The 27018-nt window shown below is 44.6% G+C and overlaps 1 protein-coding gene across 1 annotated transcript in view; it reads right to left on the reverse strand.

Moving 5' to 3' along the window:
* LOC117513134 overlaps positions 1–27018 on the reverse strand; it is a 121002-nt gene that overhangs the window by 54233 nt on the left and 39751 nt on the right. Inside the window, exon 9 of the mRNA XM_034173468.1 lies at positions 11773–11927. Within this exon, the coding sequence (XP_034029359.1) occupies positions 11773–11927 (155 nt within the window). The remainder of the gene's footprint in view (positions 1–11772; positions 11928–27018) is intronic.

Genomic DNA, 27018 nt, shown 5'->3' on the forward strand with positions numbered 1-27018 from the left:
GCTATTCTAGACGATAAACATGCACTACTGGCTACAAAGCGGGCCTATGACTGATTGAAGACACATAGTAATTATAACTATATTTTTGCCTGTTACATTTTCAGGGATGAGAATGGGCAAAGAAAAAAAAACTGAAAATCAGCGGGGTCCGGGGGCTGCCGCTGGGCCCCAGCAGGGTCCAGGGACAGCACCCCTGGTGGGGCCCACAGGTTTTGAGCATTTTAGAGGCATTTCGGGGCCACTAGAGAGACCTAATTTCATGAATTTCCATTTTATATTTTTTGTATGTTGGGGAATGTGGAAGTCTTACTGTAATAAAAGAATCTGTCAATGTAGACCTTATTTCAGTGATACCTGCCTCGTGCTATAGCACATGTACTTACTATGAATGCTATAGCATTGGACAGATATCACTGAACATGCCAAAACTACTCTTTAAGTGTCTTTCCTTAACCTGCAATGAACTCTGAAATATACTGGAACTTCATGCAAGCACATGTAAATCATTTAAAGAGATTAAAACCAACATTTGTGGTATAAAACAGTGACTTTATTAATATTTACATGTAAAATGTATCCTTACAAATTACTGCCCCATAATAAATTCCTAAAGTTCAAAGTGAACTTTACTGTCAATCAAGTCATGCAACAGTACATTACACAGAAGACTGAAATTGCATTTCCCCAAACAGATGTGCAGTAACAGAGGCTAAATTAGACATACAACTAAATATAAACTGGACAAGAGACATCACTAGGACATAAAATGCAAATAATATCAGTAACAGAACAACAATCAACACAACATATAGACAACAGTGAGCATACATTTCCAAGACTGTCATAGTGTTACAGAATGTAGTCAGTTGAGGTATGTTACTGGAGTGCAATAGTACCGAGTACAACAATATAGGTGCAATGTGGCAAAAGTGCAGAGTGCAGAGTAGCAGCATGGAGATGAATAAGTTTTTAAACTTTTTGTTTTTTTGTGCAAAGGAATGTGCATAAAGGTAGTTTGGTCTGTAGTGTGTGAGTGTGTGGTGGTGGTGGGTATTTTCTTGCTTTTGGGATTGAGTTTAGCAGTCTGATGGCCTGTGGGAAAAAGCTGTTTTTATATATATATATATATATATATATATATATATATATATATATATATATATATATATATATGTGTGTGTGTGTGTGTCTGTGTGTATACTAGCTGGGGTACCCAGCGCTGCCCGGGTTAACCTGTTTTAGACATAAGCCAAATGCCAATCATTTGTTTTTGTAATGCTGATGTCTTCTAAATATAATAGTTAATGGGCTAAAGTTTGTCCAGCAGAACTATAAGAGGTGGACTCCCCAAACTAAGTAGAAATACTTGGTTAAAAGACAAACACATTTGAAGTCCTTCATGCAGACTTTGTTTATAACAAAATTACACACAAAAGGTAGGTAACAGTAAATGTAAATATCAATGAATCAAAATTGAGGTAGTGGTGTATTTCACTGTTTTTACATTGCAATTTTACAAACATAAAATGAATGTACGAGTATTCAGACAAGAAGGCAAACTGGGTTGTACAATACAGTCAGGTGCTTAACAGTTGAGAACATAAAGTAGCTGAAGGCAGGGATTAAATAAAGAGAGATGGCAAACACATATACAGGGCTGGAATTTTGAATCTGCCTGGTCATACCCACAGCCTCAGCCTAACCATGTTGTTGTTTTGCTGAGTGTGCTGTGGCTGTGCTGAGTGTGCTGCAGAAATGGATTAAATAAACAGAGAAGGCCAACACATATACAGAGCTGGAATTTTGAATCTGCCTGGTCATACATACAGCTGGCTATTTTGGGGGTAATTTTCAGTTCAACTTTTAAAAAAATGGTACCAGTTTGTTCCCCATGTCATAAGGGTTCAGAATATATTTAGTTTTAGGGCTACATATTATAGTTTGGGAGTTTATCGCACATGGTACAACACTGTATGGTCTTACATAAATGGCTATTTTGGGGGTAATTTTCAGTTCAACTTTTTAAAAAAATGGTACCAGTTTGTTCCTCGTGTCATGAGGATTCAGAATATATATAGTTTTTAGGGCTACATATTATAGTTTGGGAGTTTATCCCGGACAGAAAGACAGACAGACGGACGTAGCCCTTTATGTGTGTGTGTGTATATATATATATATACATACATACATACATACATATCAAACAATCAATCAATTTTTTTTTATATAGCACCAAATCACAACAAACAGTTGCCCCAAGGCGCTTTATATTGTAAGGCAAGGCCATACAATAATTATGTAAAACCCCAACGGTCAAAACGACCCCCTGTGAGCAAGCACTTGGCTACAGTGGGAAGGAAAAACTCCCTTTTAACAGGAAGAAACCTCCAGCAGAACCAGGCTCAGGGAGGGGCAGTCTTCTGCTGGGACTGGTTGGGGCTGAGGGAGAGAACCAGGAAAAAGACATGCTGTGGAGGGGAGCAGAGATCGATCACTAATGATTAAATGCAGAGTGGTGCATACAGAGCAAAAAGAGAAAGAAACAGTGCATCATGGGAACCCCCCAGCAGTCTACGTCTATAGCAGCATAACTAAGAGATGGTTCAGAGTCACCTGATCTAGCCCTAACTATAAGCTTTAGCAAAAAGGAAAGTTTTAAGCCTAATCTTAAAAGTAGAGAGGGTGTCTGTCTCCCTGATCTGAATTGGGAGCTGATTCCACAGGAGAGGAGCCTGAAAGCTGAAGGCTCTGCCTCCCATTCTACTCTTACAAACCCTAGGAACTACAAGTAAGCCTGCAGTCTGAGAGCGAAGCGCTCTATTGGGGTGATATGGTACTACGAGGTCCCTAAGATAAGATGGGACCTGATTATTCAAAACCTTATAAGTAAGAAGAAGAATTTTAAATTCTATTCAGAATTAACAGGAAGCCAATGAAGAGAGGCCAATATGGGTGAGATATGCTCTCTCCTTCTAGTCCCCGTTAGTACTCTAGCTGCAGCATTTTGAATTAACTGAAGGCTTTTAGGGAACTTTTAGGACAACCTGATAATAATGAATTACAATAGTCCAGCCTAGAGGAAATAAATGCATGAATTAGTTTTTCAGCATCACTCTGAGACAAGACCTTTCTAATTTTAGAGATATTGCGTAAATGCAAAAAAGCAGTCCTACATATTTGTTTAATATGCGCTTTGAATGACATATCCTGATCAAAAATGACTCCAAGATTTCTCACAGTATTACTAGAGGTCAGGGTAATGCCATCCAGAGTAAGGATCTGGTTAGACACCATGTTTCTAAGATTTGTGGGGCCAAGTACAATAACTTCAGTTTTATCTGAGTTTAAAAGCAGGAAATTAGAGGTCATCCATGTCTTTATGTCTGTAAGACAATCCTGCAGTTTAGCTAATTGGTGTGTGTCCTCTGGCTTCATGGATAGATAAAGCTGGGTATCATCTGCGTAACAATGAAAATTTAAGCAATACCGTCTAATAATACTGCCTAAGGGAAGCATGTATAAAGTGAATAAAATTGGTCCTAGCACAGAACCTTGTGGAACTCCATAATTAACTTTAGTCTGTGAAGAAGATTCCCCATTTACATGAACAAATTGTAATCTATTAGACAAATATGATTCAAACCACCGCAGCGCAGTGCCTTTAATACCTATGGCATGCTCTAATCTCTGTAATAAAATTTTATGGTCAACAGTATCAAAAGCAGCACTGAGGTCTAACAGAACAAGCACAGAGATGAGTCCACTGTCCGAGGCCATAAGAAGATCATTTGTAACCTTCACTAATGCTGTTTCTGCACTATGATGAATTCTAAAACCTGACTGAAACTCTTCAAATAGACCATTCCTCTGCAGATGATCAGTTAGCTGTTTTACAACTACCCTTTCAAGAATTTTTGAGAGAAAAGGAAGGTTGGAGATTGGCCTATAATTAGCTAAGATAGCTGGGTCAAGTGATGGCTTTTTAAGTAATTGTTTAATTACTGCCACCTTAAAAGCCTGTGGTACATAGCCAACTAACAAAGATAGATTGATCATATTTAAGATCGAAGCATTAAATAATGGTAGGGCTTCCTTGAGCAGCCTGGTAGGAATGGGGTCTAATAAACATGTTGATGGTTTGGATGAAGGAACTAATGAAAATAACTCAAACAGAACAATCGGAGAGAAAGAGTCTAACCAAATACCAGCATCACTGAAAGCAGCCAAAGATAACGATACGTCTTTGGGATGGTTATGAGTAATTTTTTCTCTAATAGTTAAAATTTTGTTAGCAAAGAAAGTCATGAAGTCATTACTAGTTAAAGTTAATGGAATACTCAGCTCAATAGAGCTCTGACTCTTTGTCAGCCTGGCTACAGTGCTGAAAAGAAACCTGGGGTTGTTCTTATTTTCTTCAATTAGTGATGAGTAGAAAGATGTCCTAGCTTTACAGAGGGCTTTTTATAGAGCAACCGACTCTTTTTCCAGGCTAAGTGAAGATCTTCTAAATTAGTGAGACGCCATTTCCTCTCCAACTTACGGGTTATCTGCTTTAAGCTACGAGTTTGTGAGTTATACCACGGAGTCAGGCACTTCTGATTTAAAGCTCTCTTTTTCAGAGGAGCTACAGCATCCAAAGTTGTCTTCAATGAGGATGTAAAACTATTGACGAGATACTCTATCTCACTTACAGAGTTTAGGTAGCTACTCTGCACTGTGTTGGTATATGGCATTAGAGAACATAAAGAAGGAATCATATCCTTAAACCTAGTTACAGCGCTTTCTGAAAGACTTCTAGTGTAATGAAACTTATTCCCCACTGCTGGGTAGTCCATCAGAGTAAATGTAAATGTTATTAAGAAATGATCAGACAGAAGGGAGTTTTCAGGGAATACTGTTAAGTCTTCTATTTCCATACCATAAGTCAGAACAAGATCTAAGATATGATTAAAGTGGTGGGTGGACTCATTTACATTTTGAGCAAAGCCAATAGAGTCTAATAATAAATTAAATGCAGTGTTGAGGCTGTCATTCTCAGCATCTGTGTGGATGTTAAAATCGCCCACTATAATTATCTTATCTGAGCTAAGCACTAAGTCAGACAAAAGGTCTGAAAATTCACACAGAAACTCACAGTAACGACCAGGTGGACGATAGATAATAACAAATAAAACTGGTTTTTGGGACTTCCAATTTGGATGGACAAGACTAAGAGTCAAGCTTTCAAATGAATTAAAGCTCTGTCTGGGTTTTTGATTAATTAATAAGCTGGAATGGAAGATTGCTGCTAATTCTCCGCCCCGGCCCGTGCTACGAGCATTCTGACAGTTAGTGTGACTCGGGGGTGTTGACTCATTTAAACTAACATATTCATCCTGCTGTAACCAGGTTTCTGTTAGGCAGAATAAATCAATATGTTGATCAATTATTATATCATTTACCAACAGGGACTTAGAAGAGAGAGACCTAATGTTTAATAGACCACATTTAACTGTTTTAGTCTGTGGTGCAGTTGAAGGTGCTATATTATTTTTTCTTTTTGAATTTTTATGCTTAATTAGATTTTTGCTGGTTATTGGTGGTCTGGGAGCAGACACCGTCTCTACGGGGATGGCAGGGGGAGAGAAGCTGCAGAGAGGTGTGTAAGACTACAACTCTGCTTCCTGGTCCCAACCCTGGATAGTCATGGTTTGGAGGATTTAAGAAAATTGGCCAGATTTCTAGAAATGAGAGCTGCTCCATCCAAAGTGGGATGGATGCCGTCTCTCCTAACAAGACCAGGTTTTCCCCAGAAGCTTTGCCAATTATCTATGAAGCCCACCTCATTTTTTGGACACCACTCAGACAGCCAGCAATTCAAGGAGAACATGCGGCTAAACATGTCACTCCCGGTCCGATTGGGGAGGGGCCCAGAGAAAACTACAGAGTCCGACATTGTTTTTGCAAAGTTACACACCGATTTAATGTTAATTTTAGTGACCTCCGATTGGCATAACCGGGTGTCATTACTGCCGACGTGAATTACAATCTTACCAAATTTACGCTTAGCCTTAGCCAGCAGTTTCAAATTTCCTTCAATGTCGCCTGCTCTGGCCCCCGGAAGACAATTGACTATGGTTGCTGGTGTCGCTAACTTCACATTTCTCAAAACAGAGTCGCCAATAACCAGAGTTTGATCCTCGGCGGGTGTGTCGTCGAGTGGGGAAAAATGGTTAGAAATGTGAACGGGTTGGCGGTGTACACGGGGCTTCTGTTTAGAACTACGCTTCCTCCTCACAGTCACCCAGTCGGCCTGCTTTCCCGGCTGCTCGGGATCTGCCAGAGGGGAACTAACGGCGGCTAAGCTACCTTGGTCCGCACCGACTACAGGGGCCTGGCTAGCTGTAGAATTTTCCACGGTGCGGAGCCGAGTCTCCAATTCGCCCAGCCTGGCCTCCAAAGCTATGAATAAGCTACACTTATTACAAGGACCGTTACTGCTAAAGGAGGCCGAGGAATAACTAAACATTTCACACCCAGAGCAGAAAAGTGCGGGATAGACAGGAGAAGCCGCCATGCTAAATCGGCTAAGAGCTAGTAGCTGCGCTAAGCTAGCGGATTCCTAAAAACACGCAAAGTGAATAATGTGTAAATAATTTAGAGGTGATTCAGCAGAAGGAGTGCTTTAGTTAAGGCACGTGGAGATTACACTGGGAAACAAATCGTAATCTAGATAACTAGATCAATCTAACTGCGCAGATTAAACAGCTAACAGATACAGAAAAACACCGCTGTGCTCCGGAACAGGAAGTGATACAATACCGCAGTGAGAGCCAACCACCAGTAGAGGCAAGCAAGAGCAGTCTATATATATATATATATATATATATATATATATATATATATATATATATATATATATATATATATATATATATATATACATACATACATACATATATAAAGACATGGATGACCTCTAATTTCCTGCTTTTAAACTCAGATAAAACTGAAGTTATTGTACTTGGCCCCACAAATCTTAGAAACATGTTGTCTAACCAGATCCTTACTCTGGATGGCATTACCCTGACCTCTAGTAATACTGTGAGAAATCTTGGGAGTCATTTTTGATCAGGATATGTCATTCAAAGCGCATATTAAACAAATATGTAGGACTGCTTTTTTGCATTAACGCAATATCTCTAAAATTGGAAAGGTCTTGTCTCAGAGTGATGCTGAAAAACTAATTCATGCATTTATTTCCTCTAGGCTGGACTATTGTAATTCATTATTATCAGGTTGTCCTAAAGTTCCATGAAAAGCCTTCAGTTAATTCAAAATGCTGCAGCTAGAGTACTAACAGGGACTAGAAGGAGAGAGCATATCTCACCCATATTGGCCTCTCTTCATTGGCTTCCTGTTAATTCTAGAATAGAATTTAAAATTCTTCTTCTTACTTATAAGGTTTTGAATAATCAGGTCCCATCTTATCTTAGGGACCTCATAGTACCATATCACCCCAATAGAGCGCTTCGCTCTCAGACTGCAGGCTTACTTGCAGTTCCTAGGGTTTGTAAGAGTAGAATGGGAGGCAGAGCCTTCAGCTTTCAGGCTCCTCTCCTGTGGAACCAGCTCCCAATTCAGATCAGGGAGACAGACACCCTCTCTACTTTTAAGATTAGGCTTAAAACTTTCCTTTTTGCTAAAGCTTATAGTTAGGGCTGGATCAGGTGACCCTGAACCATCCCTTAGTTATGCTGCTATAGACTTAGACTGCTGGGGGGTTCCCATGATGCACTGAGTGTTTCTTTCTCTTTTTGCTCTGTATGCACCACTCTGCATTTAATCATTAGTGATTGATCTCTGCTCCCCTCCACAGCATGTCTTTTTCCTGGTTCTCTCCCTCAGCTCCAACCAGTCCCAGCAGAAGACTGCCCCTCCCTGAGCCTGGTTCTGCTGGAGGTTTCTTCCTGTTAAAAGGGAGTTTTTCCTTCCCACTGTCGCCAAGTGCTTGCTCACAGGAGGTCGTTTTGACCATTGGGGTTTTTACGTAATTATTGTATGGCCTTGCCTTACAATATAAAGCGCCTTGGGGCAACTGTTTGTTGTGATTTGGCGCTATATAAATAAAACTGATTGATTGATATATTTTTATATATATATATATATATATATATATATATATATATATACAGCGAGATATTTTTTTTTTGTTTAAGTTAGTGGTTTTACATGACGAAATAAGCTGAACATGGAAACAAATTTTGACAACAATCTGTATACAAACAGGCTTGTGGTGCTGAATTTCACTTCAGTACATGTACAGCATAAATAACTGCATCACATTAAAAAATTTCAGTGATTGTAAACACATTTTAATTGCATGAATAGTTATTGGACACGCAACTGAGCACTGAATGTTCGCTCGCTGACCGGTGTCAGGAGCTTCTCACTCAAGTGCTGTGGGCTTTGGGGCTCACTGTGCCTCTTCTGCACTCTTCTGGACCTGCCTGTTTAATATTAACTTTGGTGACATGTTTCTTCATGTTGCAGTGTTCTTCCAAGGTTGTGTTGATGAAATACAAACATAACATGCAGAGGGTTTTACCGGGGAGCTCAACCTTGCGGACAAACTCACAGAGTCTTGCTTTTGTCCCGTAAACGTACACCTCCCGCTCCAAACATGTCTACTTAAACCTTTTTTTTTTTTTAACACCACTATCGATGTCTTTAATGTGGTCTTCATCCTCTCTCTCTGTAATTTTGGCCATGTTAAAGACTTAGCTTGACAGACCAAACTTGTTCACGTGTGGGTACTTTCAGTGACTTTAGATATCACAGAGATTCTGACTGGCTGAAAGTTTGCTGTTGTAGAAAAGAAATAACCTATGACATTGTGTGTTTTAGCTTGCAGTTTCAGCAATGCGGTTCCGTGCATATGAGGAAAGGTTTAACAAGTATGGCCAACTGCTGCACCTCTCTCCCTCCCCCCAATTTTTCTCAACAGATTTACGCTGATTTCAGAAATGGCCCAGAAATTCAGTAAAGGTTCCACGGAGAATTCTCATCCCTGCATTTTCCAGTACAAATACATTCACAGTGTAATTTCTTAGTATAGTTTAATTCACACGCACCCTACAAAATTAATTTTGTCATACAATTAATTTCCTAGTGGAAATTTGTATCCTGTACACATTTTTTCTACTTCATTTCTTTATTTAAGCTGTTTTACACACCCACACACACACACAAGAATTATTAGCCCTCCATGAAATTTAAAGTTTTCTTCAAAATTTTCCCAAGTGCTTTATTTTTAAACAGAGCAAGGAATTTTCAACACAGCATTTCTAAACATCCTAGTTTTATTTTTGATACTTATATTATTTTACTTTGCACACAGAAACAAAATCATTTCACAAAAACCTAAAACTACCAGGGTCCTAATTATTTGTCCTTCTGATGCTGATGATCAATTCTGTGCCCCTTTTTCTGGATAACAGCCAGCAGTCACTCGTTGTAGTTCTCAAAAGGTCTCAGACATGTCTCCTGAGGAATCCCAGCCCATTCTTCTTTGGTGAATCTCTCAAGTTCCTCCAGATCTGATGGTCTTCTGGCTTGGACCTTGGTCTTCAGTTCACTCCACAGATTTTCAATGAGATTCAAGTCAGAGCTTTGTGTGGTCCAGTCAGTAATGTTCACTTTGGTCTTCTGGAGGCAGCTCTTCACCAGGAGCGATGTATGTTTTCGGTTTTCGATCCAGACCCAGTTTTACTGCTAACTGCTTGAGGTTTTCTTTCAAAATTTTCACATATCCTTCTTTCTTCATGATCCCTTCCACCTTGAGAGGATTCCCAGTTCCAGACGCACTGAAGCATCCCAGCATAATACTCCCACGGCCGTGTTTCACTGTGGGGATGGTGTTCTTTGGGTGAGATGCTTCTCCCTTCGATCACCAAACATGCAGTGTCTCTATTACCAAAGAACACACTTCCAGTATGCATAATGTTTCTCCAGGTTGTCCTTCGCGTACGTCAGTCTGGCTTGAAGATGTCTCTTCTGCAGAAGTGGCATTTTTCTTTGTCTGCATCCTCACAATCTATTCCTATCCGGAGATCTACTGATTGTCTTCTTTGAGACTACAATCCCCGGCTCGGCTAAGTCACTGAAGTGTCTTGTTGTTCTGGGGTCTTTAAACGCATCTCTCTCTCGCTTTCTTTCCAGAGTCTTTGAAATCTTTCCCTTCCTACCTCTGCCACACTTGTTCAGTACTGTGTGGCTCTCTTTGAATTTCTTGATGATACTTCTCACTCCAGTTCTTGACACTTGGAAAACCTGTGATAACTCCTACTGGTTTGTGAGCTTCAACAGTTTTTTCTTTTTTTTGCTTTTGATGCTTTCTCAAGTGAAGTTTTTATACTGTGTGTACATTGGAAGATGTACACACCCCAGGCTCGAGCACCTGGTGAGGATGCCCCTGGTCATCTCCCTAGGGAGGTCTTCCAGGCATGTCCAACTGGAAGGAGGCCCCATGGAAGATCCAGTACATGCTGCAGGCTTGGGAACACTTTGGGATCCCCCGGGAAGAGATACAGAACTTGGCTGAGGATAGGGAAGTGTGGGTTGAGCTGCTTGGTTTGATGTCACCGTGACCCAGAAACCCAGATAAGTGGCAGAAAATGAATGAATGAATGGACATTGGAAGATACCCTCAGTTTTAACTTAATTTTACCAGCTTTGAGCTTTACATAGTTAAAGCACATCCTTGCTCAGGTCAGTTCTTAAGGGAGCTAATAACTTTGACCCTGGTTGTTTTTGGGTTTTGTGAAATAATTTTATTTCTGTGTTGTAAGCACAATAATGGAAGCATTCAAAATAAAATGAGGATGTTTAGAAAAGCTGTGTTGAAAATGACTTGCTCTGTTAACACCCCTGTCATACATTGACGATTTAGCCAGTGTATGGCTGACCGTATTAAAAACACTGGCATACGCCTAATTAAGTTATGGGTAAGTTTTGTATAAGTTAAGAGCACATTGAAGCACACTGGTATCCATCATAATATGGTGGGCACACTGAAAAACTTTGGGCATGCACAATATTTTCGATGTATGCCAGCATATGGCTGATGCGTCCTGCATACGCGGACCATAAGTTGTAGGCAGGTTTTATGATTGTTGACACATTTCTTGTAATTTACTCATAAGTGAAAATACATTCATTGATGCTGTCAACTGATTGGCTGAAAGCTGCAGTCATGTGAACAGTTCAGACTGTTTGACATATTAAAACCATTCACACATGGAGTAAATATAAAGTCTAAATCTTAACTGTTAGTTTCAGTTGGATTCATCATCACAGCCTGATGAAAACTTATCCACATAAAGCGTCCTGATTTTGGAAAACGACATCTGCAAATACTTTAGTTCACTGCCGTAACTGAAGAAACGTAGCATTTTAAAAGAAGTCCCTCTGTGTTTTGTGCGGTTCTCAGCCTGAACCAGAGAACGCCAGCACTTTGCACCAAAACAAGACAACTTACTGTAAAAGTTGAAAGAGTCACAGTGCCTCATTCATTCACATCAGCATTTACCACAGGCATCAGTCGATACTTCAGCATTATGTATGCAATGAAAATAAATCCCATGATCCACCAAGACAAAAATAAAATAAAATTTTAAATTTGCTAAATTACTCTGGCCTCCGTGTGGAGAAAAGATGCCGCGTGACAGCGTACCTGTGCTCCATGTTGTGCTCATCAACTATTTGTTTTCTGACACAAAAAACTATACTGACCTTAAATAATTTTGTTTTAGGTGAAGCTGAGGGCACCGCTGTGTCTCCCAAATCCATTTCATCGTCATTGTCATCATCACTCCTCACTATGTAGACACATTCTGCTGGTGGATTCCCATCAACTGCACCAAGTGGCAAAGTTCCATGTTCACCAGCTGTGTAAAAGTATGAAAACACATATATGATAATTAGTTTATTTAAAAAATGTAACTACAGTGGCCTCTGTTTATAGCCAGTCTGCTCTGTGTGGGCCTGACCTATTCCGGTCTCAGAAGCTAAGCAGAGTGGGTCCTGGTTAATAATTGAATGAGCGATCTCTGTGGAAGTCCACGGGCTGTGCCTGTTTCTTCAGGTAAAACTAGCTGTGCTCAGGACGAGCGTCCAGTGTAAAACTTGTGTCAAATCCCAATGCAGGTCAGTACTGGATTTGCTATGGTGACCCTGAATGACACGGGGGCAGTCGAAAGTCAAACAACCACAGTGGCCCAATTTAATACATTTATATGGATTATGGTGGCAACAATGTTTTGACCATGACCTACTTTTGCTGAGCCACCAGAGTGACTTGCTCACAATGTGAACTCACCTGAGATTTTGGTCAAGTGAGCATGTGTATCCAATATGAAAGCAATACCTGCTAATGAGTTATGGTAACAAGGCTGTGATGGACCTACTTTTAACTGGGTCACAGAGGTCACAAGGATCACAGGGCACTTGTAATCTTGTCCAAAATTTTGGTCCAGACAGCATCTGTATCCAATATGACAATTATACCTGGATGTGTTGATGAGTTATCAAGGTGAAAAGGTTTTAACCATAACCTACTTTAACTTGATCAGAAAGTTCACAGAGTGATCATGTGCAAACATGCAAGAGACTGGTTCAGACAGCATGTGAATCCTTTATGAAAGCAGGTGTGATGCTTGGACCCCAATCCATTTTAAATCAACTCCGGGGAAGAGACAAGGTGACTAAATCCACTACAAATGCTTTGCTTCTGTACAGCAAGACAAGCCACTGAAAAACCATCAAAACTAGAATCAGCAACTTCTTAACATCAGGCCTTGACATGTTACATGAAACTGGAAGAGCTGATCACAATGGAGGAATTTAAATCCGTTTTAAGGGCCTGTTACACTAGATCACAAATGGCGTACCAATCACATGAATGGAAAAAACAAACAGAATTCAAGCTGCATTTGTACAGGAGACATTGGCACAGCTGTGTAAAAATGTCATTTGAATACCCAGAATGTGGTACGAAGCCGACTCAAATGATTCGCGCACATTTGGAGTGCAGCAGCTCCCAAATCCAGGTCGACTATCCAGAGTGCAGATCGAATGAAGAACCACTTGGCACGTAACACAAAAAATAAAAACAGAATAAAAAAAAAAAAAAGCAGAATAAAAAGAATGTTGTGTGGGCCGCCAGAAGAGGAGGTACTGCTGGGCCACCACCAGAGGGCGCCCTGCCTGAAGTGCGGGCTTCAGGCACGAGAGGGCGCTGCCGCCACGGACACAGCCGGGGGTGACAGCTGTCACTCATCTCCACTTCATCAATCCACTCCATAAAAGCCGGACGTCATCTCCACCTCGCTGCTGAGATATCATCTACCTGTGAAGGTAATTGTCTCTGCTGACTTAAACACTGAGTAATAATCTGAACTTCTTTGCAGCCGTATTCCTGTGGCGTTTCCTTATCTGTGGGATTGGCGTAAAGTGTGATCAGCGACGGCTTCGCTTCACACTCCAGCCAGATAAGTGATTTAACAGGAGCTGCACGAGTGTGTGATTAGAGGTGGAGGTGACTTTCCACCTTCTGACTGTTTTTGTTACTGGGTGTGCACACACCCACATCTCACTGTTTGTGCTCCTCGCCAGCAGTACCAGATCCGACAGTCAGGGACGGTGATCACCTGGGAAGTCGGGACTTGGCGGCTCCAGTATTCACCAGGTTCGGTGGCGATGGAAATCGTGTGGTTACGGCTCTTCTCGGAACAGACGTCTTCTATCCTCGAGCCTGCCCACACGTCACCTTTGTGTATTGACTGCTATCAGATTCTGTGATTGTCTGTATAATCGTTGTGCACATTCACAACATTAAATTGTTACCTTTTGGCTCATCTATTGACCGTTGATTTGCGCCCCCTGTTGTGGGTCCGTGTCACTACACTTTCCCCAACAGGATATCTCGGCCAATGTCATGGATCCCGAGGGGCGTCAACCATCTGTCGGACAGCCAATGGAAGAGCAGGGTGCACAGGTGTCGGCTGGAGTCGTGATTGGTGAGTTGCAGCACATCCTCACCGCCTTTACCGCTCGGATGGACCTGATGACCGAGCAAAACATCATCCTTAATCGCAGGATGGAGGCTCTCACCGCGCAGGTGGAAGCGCGCGCTCAGGGCGCTGCTGCAGCTCCTCCTCCTGCCGACCCGGTGCCGAATACAGACATTCCACTGGTCATTCAACAACCCCCCCCACCATCCCCTGAAGCATACATAAGCCCCCCAGAGGAGGAACCGCGGGATTTGGCTGAGCTTATCGATTTGGTTATACGATTGGACAATCGGTTAGAAGAACGCCGACGGGAGCGAGGCGAAGGGCGTGGTCAGGCACAAGCCGTCCCTCTTCCTCCCGGGTCCGAAAGGGAGCCGTCTTCCCCACGCTCCACAGCCACAGCGCTCCGTGTGGCTACAGCTCCCCCTGCTGACGATGCTAGGGACACGAGCAGGGCCACATTCAGACAGAGGAGGCTGGTCCACGGGGAGTGCTTTGTCTGCGGCTCGAGTGAGCATCAGCAGAGAGACTGCCTCAAACGGTCAAAACACAAACGCCCGCCCTTAGAGACTGGGCTGAGGGGGGGTCAAACATTCATGTGGGTCATACACATCTTTCAACACGACTCCCAGTTACAATCCTGAGCGGGGATTTAACCCTTCAAGCCCCAGCACTGGTGAACACGGGGTCAGAAGGGAATCTGCTGGACAGCAGATGGGCAAGGGAGGTAGGGCTCCCTCTGGTGGCGCTTTCTTCGCCAGTGAAGGTGCGAGCACTAGATGGCACTCTTCTCCCTTTTACCACACACAAGACACTACCTGTAACCCTGGTAGTGTCTGGGAATCACCAGGAGGAGATTGAGTTTTTTGTGACTCCTACCTCCCAAACTGGACCTTAGGAATGCGTATCACCTGGTTCGGATCCGGAAGGGAGACGAATGGAAGACGGCATTTAACACCCCATTAGTGTTATGTGTCGGACGCAGCTCGGAGAACCGACCAGCGTTTGAAGGACCCAGTATGAAATAAGCAGAGCACGGTACAAAGGCTAACTGAATTTAATACATAAGATAACAAAACAACAAAAGAGTGTGCGGTCTGGCGTGGTGGTGATACGGTGCGCTCCCAGCAGCGCTAACTGTCCGGAGCCAGAAGCCGTTCGGACCCAAGGACCCCGCCGACACCCCCCAGGTGGCCGCAACAAACCGAGTCTGTGAAAGAAGGAACCATTATGTGAGTCCACACTCAACACACAGAGAGAACGCTCAAAGGTGTACATAAACAGCAAACACTTCCTGGCTTAATTACTAATCAGCTTCCCAACCTGCAGGCATGGAACATCCAGTTCACAAAACTCCACTGCAGTGGAAGCCGATACATGACTAACGTACAGCTCAATATAATAAGGTGTGAGGGACACCACATTTACTGACTGTATAAACGTCACAAAATCTAACGTACCTCAGGAAGTGTGCTGACGAGCGTGAGACCTCACCCCCTCCTCTTTCACAGACCGTGCATCAAACCCTGGACGTTCTCTGCATCCACTGATGATGAGATGGCTCCCGAGACGACGATCTCACCCGTCTGGTCACAAGGTCGAGTCTCTGGCAAATACACACTGTATACTCCAGTCTTAAATGCCACCATGTTCCAATCCATATAGATGCACCACAGCTGTGAGTCCTGATGAGCCGCAGGTGATCAGGGTGAGGTCCTGATAACCTCAGCAACACAGCCACTCAGTCCCAAATGCAAGCCACCTGGAAGGAAAACCAAAAGACAGAAACAAAAAGGCAGCCAGGCCCCCCCAGCCATACAACAATTAGGTCATTTTGAGTACCTGGTCATGCCGTTCGGCCTCACTAACGCCCCCGCGACGTTCCAAGCTTTGGTAAACGACGTCTTGCGGGACTTCCTGCACCGATTCGTCTTCGTATATCTGGATGACATACTCATCTTTTCCCCGGACCCTGAGAATCATGTCCAGCATGTACGTCAGGTCCTGCAGCGGTTGTTGGAGAACCGGCTGTTTGTGAAGGGCGAGAAGTGTGAGTTCCACCGCACCTCTTTGTCCTTCCTGGGGTTTATCATCTCCTCCAACTCCGTCGCCCCTGATCCGGCCAAGGTTGCGGCGGTGAGAGATTGGCCCCAACCAACAAGCCGAAGGAAGTTGCAACAGTTCCTCAGCTTTGCAAATTTCTACAGGAGGTTCATTAAGGGCTACAGTCAGGTAGTTAGCCCCCTGACAGCCCTGACCTCTCCAAAAGTCCCCTTCACCTGGTCGGATCGGTGCAAAGCAGCGTTCAAGGAGTTGAAACGCCGATTCTCGTCTGCACCAGTTCTGGTGCAGCCTGACCCTAGCCGCCAGTTTGTGGTTGAAGTGGACGCCTCTGACTCAGGGATAGGAGCCGTGCTATCCCAGAGCGGAGAGACCGATAAGGTTCTTCACCCGTGTGCCTACTTTTCTCGCAGGTTGACCCCAGCTGAACGGAACTATGACATCGGCAATCGAGAACTCCTTGCGGTGAAAGAGGCTCTTGAGGAGTGGAGACACCTGTTGGAGGGAGCGTCTGTGCCATTAACGGTTTTCACTGACCATCGGAACCTGGAGTATATCAGGACCGCCAAGCGGCTGAACCCCAGGCAAGCCCACTGGTCACTGTTCTTCGGCCGTTTTGACTTCCGGATCACCTATCGCCCCGGGACCAAGAACCAGAGATCGGATGCCTTGTCCCGGGTACACGAAGATGAAGTCAAGACGGAGCTGTCGGATCCACCGGAGTCCATCATTCCTGAGTCCACTATCGTGGCCACCCTCACCTGGGACATGGAGAAGACCGTCCGGGAGGCCCTGGCACAGAGCCCGGACCCAGGAACCGGTCCGAAGAACCGTTTATATGTCCCACCAGAGGCCAGAGCTGCAGTCTTGGACTTCTGTCACGGTTCCAAGCTCTCCTGTCATCCTGGGGTGCGAAGGACCGTGGTAGTTGTCCGGCAGCGCTTCTGGTGGGCGTCTATGGAGGCCGACGTCCGGGAGTATGTCCAGGCATGTACCACCTGTGCCAGGGGCAAGGCAGGCCACACGAAGACACAAGGACTTCTGCAGCCTCTACCGGTGCCTCGTCGCCCCTGGTCCCACATTGGCCTGGACTTTGTCACGGGTCTCCCACAGTCCCAGGGCATGATGACCATCTTCACGATAGTGGACCGATTCTCCAAGGCGGCCCACTTCGTGGCCCTCCCGAAGCTCCCAACGGCCCAGGAGACAGCAGACCTCCTGGTCCGCCACGTTGTGCGTCTGTATGGGATACCAGCGGACATCGTCTCGGACCGTGGTCCTCAGTTCTCCTCACAGGTGTGGAGGAGTTTCTGCAGGGAACTGGGGGCCAGCGTGAGCCTCTCGCCCAGGTATCATCCTCAGACGAACGGACAGGCAGAGCGGGCCAACCAAGAACTTGAACAGGCCCTCCGCTGCGTCACGTCAGCGCACCCGTCGGCCTGGAGTGACCATCTGGCCTGGATCAAGTACGCCCATAACAGCCAGGTATCCTCTGCCACCGGCCTCTCCCCGTTCGAAGTGTGTCTGGGGTATCAGCCCCCACTGTTCCAAGTGGTGGAGGGAGAGGTCGGTGTGCCCTCGGTCCAGGCCCACCTGCGAAGATGCCGACGGGTGTGGCGCACCGCCCGCTCTGCCTTGCTGAAGGCCCGGACGAGGGCTAAGGCCCATGCAGATCGCCGGCGTTCCCCGGCCCCTGCTTACCAGCCCGGGCAGGAGGTATGGCTATCAACGAAGGACATCCCCTTACAAGTGGATTCCCCTAAGCTGAAGGAACGTTACATTGGACCATTCCAGATCCTCAAAGTCCTCAGTCCACCCAGTCTTTCATGTCTCACATGTCAAGCCATACCACACCTCCACCCTCTGCACTCCTGGACCGGCGCCACCTCCTGCCCGGATCATCGACGGGGAGCCTGCATGGACAGTACGCAGGCTCCTGGACGTCCGTGGTAAGGGCCGGGGGTTTCAGTATTTGGTGGACTGGGAGGAGTATGGACCAGAGGAACGCTCCTGGGTGAAGAGGAGCTTCATCCTGGACCTGGCCCTCCTGGCCGACTTCTACCACCGTCACCCGAACAAGCCTGGTCGGGCGCCAGGAGGCGCCCGTTGAGGGGGGGGGTCCTGTTCTGTGGGCCGCCAGAAGAGGAGGTACTGCTGGCCCACCACCAGAGGGCGCCCTGCCTGAAGTGCGGGCTTCAGGCACGAGAGGGCGCTGCCGCCACGGACACAGCCGGGGGTGACAGCTGTCACTCATCAACTCATGACAGCTGTCACCCATCTCCACTTCATCAATCCACTCCATAAAAGCCGGACGTCATCTCCACCTCGCTGCTGAGATATCATCTACCTGTGAAGGTAATTGTCTCTGCTGACTTAAACAATGAGTAATAATCTGAACTTCTTTGCAGCCGTATTCCTGTGGCGTTTCCTTATCTGTGGGATTGGCGTAAAGTGTGATCAGCGACGGCTTCGCTTCACACTCCAGCCAGATAAGTGATTTAACAGGAGCTGCACGAGTGTGTGATTAGAGGTGGAGGTGACTTTCCACCTTCTGACTGTTTTTGTTACTGGGTGTGCACACACCCACATCTCACTGTTTGTGCTCCTCGCCAGCAGTACCAGATCCGACAGTCGGGGACGGTGATCACCTGGGAATTCGGGACTTGGCGGCTCCAGTATTCACCAGGTTCGGTGGTGGTGGAAATCGTGTGGTTACGGCTCTTCTCGGAACAGACGTCTTCTATCCTCGAGCCTGCCCACATGTTACCTTTGTGTATTGACTGCTATCAGATTCTGTGATTGTCTGTATAATCGTTGTGCACATTCACAACATTAAATTGTTACTTTTTGGCTCATCTATTGACCGTTCATTTGCGCCCCCTGTTGTGGGTCCATGTCACTACACTTTCCCCAACAAAGAACACAGCAAGAATCTTCACAATGCCAGTGGTGTACATTCCACTCGAGGTATAGGTGGAAGGCACCGGGGGGGTAGCCTGGCAGGTTGAGTGCTGTGGTCCACTCTGTTGAAGACCTGCCATGTCCCACTGCTGAGTGTCAAATGACATCCAACCCGTGGATTGATTACATGTAAACCACAGTGGCAGCACAGTGGCTTAGTGGTTAGCATTGTTGCGGGAAAGCAATCAGCTGTTTATGAGCGCACGCGTTCCACCCTCACACACATGCTGTGGTTTGTGTGGGTGAACCAGCCACACATACAAACAGTGCTTCAATCAGCTGTTATCCTGACCGGACTGAAAGGCCCAGGAGGGGAGCAGAAGGCCATGAGATCGCTGGAGGCCTGTAAAAACCAGCAGACGCCTCCGATTTCACATGGATGTGGCCATGGTACCAGCTACATTGTTGAATTACGTTACTGATCCATATTTATATGATATCTGACACATATCTGTCAAAAGGGGGAATAAATATAAGTATAAAGATGATTGACTGTTTGCCCACCTGCACCCTTGCTGCACCTTTCAGTCCAGCCCGGCTGCAGGCTGGCTAGCGTGCGCCTTGCGGGTCCATCTGGGGCAGTTCCAAAGGTGACGATTTATTCAATTCATACTGTGATGGCTTGGTAATACAGTTGAGATATCAGTCCTTCATATGTATTGCTGTGATTTGATGTGTGTTACAGCTGTGACAGCCCATTCAGCTATCAATCAATCAATCAATCAATTTTTTTATATAGCGCCAAATCACAACAAACAGTTGCCCCAAGGTGCTTTATATTGTAAGGCAAGGCCATACAATAATTATGTAAAACCCCAACGGTCAAAACGACCCCCTGTGAGCAAGCACTTGGCTACAGTGGGAAGGAAAAACTCCCTTTTAACAGGAAGAAACCTCCAGCAGAACCAGGCTCAGGGAGGGGCAGTCTTCTGCTGGGACTGGTTGGGGCTGAGGGAGAGAACCAGGAAAAAGACATGCTGTGGAGGGGAGCAGAGATCGATCACTAATGATTAAATGCAGAGTGGTGCATACAGAGCAAAAAGAGAAAGAAACAGTGCATCATGGGAACCCCCCAGCAGTCTACGTCTATAGCAGCATAACTAAGGGATGGTTCAGGGTCACCTGATCCAGCCCTAACTATAAGCTTTAGCAAAAAGGAAAGTTTTAAGCCTAATCTTAAAATCAGAGAGGGTGTCTGTCTCCCTGATCTGAATTGGGAGCTGGTTCCACAGGAGAGGTGCCTGAAAGCTGAAGACTCTGCCTCCCATTCTACTCTTACAAACCCTAGGAACTACAAGTAAGCCTGCAGTCTGAGAGCGAAGCGCTCTATTGGGGTGATATGGTACTACGAGGTCCCTAAGATAAGATGGGACCTGATTATTCAAAACCTTATAAGTAAGAAGAAGAATTTTAAATTCTATTCTAGAATTAACAGGAAGCCAACGAAGAGAGGCCAATATGGGTGAGATATGCTCTCTCCTTCTAGTCCCCGTCAGTACTCTAGCTGCAGCATTTTGAATTAACTGAAGGCTTTTTAGGGAACTTTTAGGACAACCTGATAACAATGAATTACAATAGTCCAGCCTAGAGGAAATAAATGCATGAATTAGTTTTTCAGCATCACTCTGAGACAAGACCTTTCTGATTTTAGAGATATTGCGTAAATGCAAAAAAGCAGTCCTACATATTTGTTTAATATGCGCTTTGAATGACATATCCTGATCAAAAATGACTCCAAGATTTCTCACAGTATTACTAGAGGTCAGGGTAATGCCATCCAGAGTAAGGATCTGGTTAGACACCATGTTTCTAAGATTTGTGGGGCCAAGTACAATAACTTCAGTTTTATCTGAGTTTAAAAGCAGGAAACTGTTATATGGCTGGGGGGGCCTGGCTGCCGGTTTGTTTCTGTCTTTTGGTTTTCCTCCCAGGTGGCGTGCGTTTGGGACTGAGTGGCTGTGTTGCTGAGGCTGTCAGGACCTCACCCTGATCACCTGCGACTCGTCAGGACTCACAGCTGTGGTGCATCTGGATGGATTGGAACATGTTGGCATTTAAGACTGGAGTGCACAGTGTGTATTTGCCAGAGACTCGACCTTGTGACCAGACGGGTGAGATCGTCATCTCGGGAGCCATCTCATCAGCAGCGGATGCTGAGAACGTCCAGGTTTGATGCACAGTCTGTGAAAGAGGAGGGGGTGAGGTTTCACGCTCGTCAGCACACTTCCTGAGGTACGTTAGATTTTGTGACTAACAGTTATACAGTCAGTAAATGTGGTGTCCCTCACACCTTATTGTATTGAGCTGTTTGTTAGTCATGTATCAGCTTCCACTGCAGTGGAGTTTTGTGAACTGGATGTTCCATGCCTGCAGGTTGGGAAGCTGATCAGTAATCAAGCCAGGAAGTGTTTGCTGTTTGTACACCTTTAAGTGTTCTGTGTGTAGAGTGTGGACTCACATAATGGTTCCTTCTTTCACAGACTCGGTTGTTGCGGCCACCTGGGGGGTGTCGGCAGGGTCCTTGGGTCCGAAACAGCTTCTGGCTCCGGACCGTTAGCGCTGCTGGGAGCGCACCACGCCAGGCCGCACCTTTTTGTTATTATATTATCACTGTTATGTATTAAATTCAGTTAGCCTTTGTACCGTGCTCTGCTTATTTCATACTGGGTCCTTCAAACGCTGGTCGGTTCTCCGAGCTGCGTCCGACACATAACAGAAATTAGAGGTCATCCATGTCTTTATGTCTGTAAGACAATCCTGCAGTTTAGCTAATTGGTGTGTGTCCTCTGGCTTCATGGATAGATAAAGCTGGGTATCATCTGCGTAACAATGAAAACTTAAGCAATGCCGTCTAATAATACTGCCTAAGGGAAGCATGTATAAAGTGAATAAAATTGGTCCTAGCACAGAACCTTGTGGAACTCCATAATTAACTTTAGTCTGTGAAGAAGATTCCCCATTTACATGAACAAATTGTAATCTATTAGACAAATATGATTCAAACCACCGCAGCGCAGTGCCTTTAATACCTATGGCATGCTCTAATCTCTGTAATAAAATTTTATGGTCAACAGTATCAAAAGCAGCACTGAGGTCTAACAGAACAAGCACAGAGATGAGTCCACTGTCCGAGGCCATAAGAAGATCATTTGTAACTTTCACTAATGCTGTTTCTGTACTATGATGAATTCTAAAACCTGACTGAAACTCTTCAAATAGACCATTCCTCTGCAGATGATCAGTTAGCTGTTTTACAACTACCCTTTCAAGAATTTTTGAGAGAAAAGGAAGGTTGGAGATTGGCCTATAATTAGCTAAGATAGCTGGGTCAAGTGATGGCTTTTTAAGTAATGGTTTAATTACTGCCACCTTAAAAGCCTGTGGTACATAGCCAACTAACAAAGATAGATTGATCATATTTAAGATCGAAGCATTAAATAATGGTAGGGCTTCCTTGAGCAGCCTGGTAGGAATGGGGTCTAATAAACATGTTGATGGTTTGGATGAAGTAACTAATGAAAATAACTCAGACAGAACAATCGGAGAGAAAGAGTCTAACCAAATACCGGCATCACTGAAAGCAGCCAAAGATAACGATACGTCTTTGGGATGGTTATGAGTAATTTTTTCTCTAATAGTTAAAATTTTGTTAGCAAAGAAAGTCATGAAGTCATTACTAGTTAAAGTTAATGGAATACTCAGCTCAATAGAGCTCTGACTCTTTGTCAGCCTGGCTACAGTGCTGAAAAGAAACCTGGGGTTGTTCTTATTTTCTTCAATTAGTGATGAGTAGAAAGATGTCCTAGCTTTATGGAGGGCTTTTTTATAGAGCAACAGACTCTTTTTCCAGGCTAAGTGAAGATCTTCTAAATTAGTGAGACGCCATTTCCTCTCCAACTTACGGGTTATCTGCTTTAAGCTACGAGTTTGTGAGTTATACCACGGAGTCAGACACTTCTGATTTAAAGCTCTCTTTTTCAGAGGAGCTACAGCATCCAAAGTTGTCTTCAATGAGGATGTAAAACTATTGACGAGATACTCTATCTCCCTTACAGAGTTTAGGTAGCTACTCTGCACTGTGTTGGTATATGGCATTAGAGAACATAAAGAAGGAATCATATCCTTAAACCTAGTTACAGCGCTTTCTGAAAGACTTCTAGTGTAATGAAACTTATTCCCCACTGCTGGGTAGTCCATCAGAGTAAATGTAAATGTTATTAAGAATGATCAGACAGAAGGGAGTTTTCAGGGAATACTGTTAAGTCTTCTATTTCCATACCATAAGTCAGAACAAGATCTAAGATATGATTAAAGTGGTGGGTGGACTCATTTACTTTTTGAGCAAAGCCAATAGAGTCTAATAATAGATTAAATGCAGTGTTGAGGCTGTCATTCTCAGCATCTGTGTGGATGTTAAAATCGCCCACTATAATTATCTTATCTGAGCTAAGCACTAAGTCAGACAAAAGGTCTGAAAATTCACAGAGAAACTCACAGTAACGACCAGGTGGACGATAGATAATAACAAATAAAACTGGTTTTTGGGACTTCCAATTTGGATGGACAAGACTAAGAGACAAGCTTTCAAATGAATTAAAGCTCTGTCTGGGTTTTTGATTAATTAATAAGCTGGGATGGAAGATTGCTGCTAATCCTCCTCCTCGGCCCGTGCTACGAGCATTCTGACAGTTAGTGTGACTCGGGGGTGTTGACTCATTTAAACTAACATATTCATCCTACTGTAACCAGGTTTCTGTTAGGCAGAATAAATCAATATGTTGATCAATTATTATATCATTTACCAACAGGGACTTAGAAGAGAGAGACCTAATGTTTAATAGACCACATTTAACTGTTTTAGTCTGTGGTGCAGTTGAAGGTGCTATATTATTTTTTCTTTTTGAATTTTTATGCTTAAATAGATTTTTGCTGGTTGTTGGTGGTCTGGGAGCAGGCACCGTCTCTACGGGGATGGGGTAATGAGGGGATGGCAGGGGGAGAGAAGCTGCAGAGAGGTGTGTAAGACTACAACTCTGCTTCCTGGTCCCAACCCTGGATAGTCACGGTTTGGAGGATTTAAGAAAATTGGCCAGATTTCTAGAAATGAGAGCTGCTCCATCCAAAGTGGGATGGATGCCGTCTCTCCTAACAAGACCAGGTTTTCCCCAGAAGCTTTGCCAATTATCTATGAAGCCCACCTCATTTTTTGGACACCACTCAGACAGCCAGCAATTCAAGGAGAACATGCGGCTAAACATGTCACTCCCGGTCCGATTGGGGAGGGGCCCAGAGAAAACTACAGAGTCCGACATTGTTTTTGCAAAGTTACACACCGATTTAATGTTAATTTTAGTGACCTCCGATTGGCGTAACCGGGTGTCATTACTGCCGACGTGAATTACAATCTTACCAAATTTACGCTTAGCCTTAGCCAGCAGTTTCAAATTTCCTTCAATGTCGCCTGCTCTGGCCCCCGGAAGACAATTGACTATGGTTGCTGGTGTCGCTAACTTCACATTTCTCAAAACAGAGTCGCCAATAACCAGAGTTTGATCCTCGGCGGGTGTGTCGTCGAGTGGGGAAAAACGGTTAGAGATGTGAACGGGTTGGCGGTGTACACGGGGCTTCTGTTTAGAACTACGCTTCCTCCTCACAGTCACCCAGTCGGCCTGCTTTCCCGGCTGCTCGGGATCTGCCAGGGGGTAACTAACGGCGGCTAAGCTACCTTGGTCCGCACCGACTACAGGGGCCTGGCTAGCTGTAGAATTTTCCACGGTGCGGAGCCGAGTCTCCAATTCGCCCAGCCTGGCCTCCAAAGCTACGAATAAGCTACACTTATTACAAGTATCATTACTGCTAAAGGAGGCCGAGGAATAACTAAACATTTCACACCCAGAGCAGAAAAGTGCGGGAGAGACAGGAGAAGCCGCCATGCTAAATCGGCTAAGAGCTAGTAGCTGCGCTAAGCTAGCGGATTCCTAAAAACACGCAAAGTGAATAATGTGTAAATAATTTAGAGGTGATTCAGCAGAAGGAGTGCTTTAGTTAAGGCACGTGGAGATTACACTGGGAAACAAATCGTAATCTAGATAACTAGATCAATCTAACTGCACAGATTAAACAGCTAACAGATACAGAAAAACACCGCTGTGCTCCGGAACAGGAAGTGATACAATACCGCAGTGAGAGCCAACCACCAGTAGAGGCAAGCAAGAATCAGGCTATGCGTGGTACAGCGCGGCTGAGATGCACTGACCTCCTGCGTAGCTCGCCTGACCAGGCTGTTACAGATATATGGTCATGCCCTCTCATGGGTTACATAACATATGTGAATTATGATGCTGTAAGATCACGTGCGGTGCCCTGCCCCACAGCGAGTCAAAGGCTATGTGCAGTGCGCCAGTTACACCCATACTGTGCATGATATTACACATCCATTGTCAGTCCACCTCATGTGTCAGAGGATGTATCTGTAAAATCATGTTATCATGGCTGTTAGACCCCATCCAGATGGCAGCGCTGCACGTCAGCACGGCTCTGAGACGCACTGACTCGCTGTGACACACGGTGCATTCGGTGTGCTCTAGTGAGCATAACGATTGCGTGCCACAGATTTTGCACATTACAATATTTCTTTGTGTGTCCTGAACAGGATGCCCGAGTGGTCCGGCTCATCAGGGGTGCAATCGGGATCTGCCAGTAGGCTTTGGCGTGCCTGATCCATTTTGAGGTTCCCTCAAACACAACCAGAATGCTCCCAATGCAGTCAGACTGCCGTACAACTGCCATTCAAATTTTCCCAAGTTCGAATGCAGTTCGACAGGGGTGTGCATGTTCTCTACATTTGTGCTGACTGCGAGAATTTGACTGATTTTGTTAAGTGCCACACGAATGCTGTATGAGGAATTCAAATGGAGCTTGATACGCACAAATGACATTCAAATGCCCATTTGTACGCTATCCGTGCTCATTAGTGTTCTAGTGTGACGGGGAGGATGGTCGAGACATTCGACCAGGATTCAGTGTACTCCAACAATTCCTACAGCCCCTCAAACGCAGTCTGAATGGTTTAAATTGCATACAAATGACCGTATGCATGTCATACCACATTCATACAGCAGTCAGAATGTGGTACGACTGCTGTTTTTGTCCCATAACTCCATAGAATTCAGTTACAGATAGTCCAAATTCTACCTTTTTGGAATCTTTATGATTAGACAAATAATGTAATGTAGTTGTCAATTTGATTGGAGCATTTTTAAATTTTGACCCTTGTGTAATTCTTCAACTGACCTCTACCTGGCTGCCTATTGAAAATTCAAGTGGCCAGTCATTTTTTTATTTTTTTGCCAAATTTGGTGCTTCTATCACTATTTGAAGGATTGTTTCAATTATCTGCTGCACTACTACAGCAAGGAGGAGTTCAAGGCCTGCTGTAGTGCTGTGGACCTTTTACAGCTGTTCATTTCAATTTCAATTTATTTTCATTTATATAGCGCCAAATCACAACAGAGTTGCCTCATAGCGCTTCACACAGGTAAGGTCTAACCTTACCAACCCCCAGAGCAACAGTGGTAAGGAAAAACTCCCTCTGAGGAAGAAACCTCAAGCAGACCAGACTCAAAGGAGTGACCCTCTGCTTGGGCCATGCTACAAACATAAATTACAGAACAATTCATGGACGAATATACAACAAATGCTATTGGCGCACAGGTCAGGAGGATCGCCAACACAAATACAACTCCCATCTCAGGATGGAGCTGCACCTTAAACAGAGAGAAAAAAAACCAGAATCAGGCATCAAAAAGACAAAAAATACGGTATGACTTGCCAGCATTAAACAACAAGACAAACAGAGAAATACTAAGGTGATCGCTGGCCACTAGCCCTAAACTTCACTAAAAGACCCAAAATTTAGGTAAAGTTGAGGCCGTAGCCAGCTCCA

Source organism: Thalassophryne amazonica, chromosome 6 (assembly GCF_902500255.1).
Source record: "Thalassophryne amazonica chromosome 6, fThaAma1.1, whole genome shotgun sequence".
NCBI classification, from domain to species: domain Eukaryota; kingdom Metazoa; phylum Chordata; class Actinopteri; order Batrachoidiformes; family Batrachoididae; genus Thalassophryne; species Thalassophryne amazonica.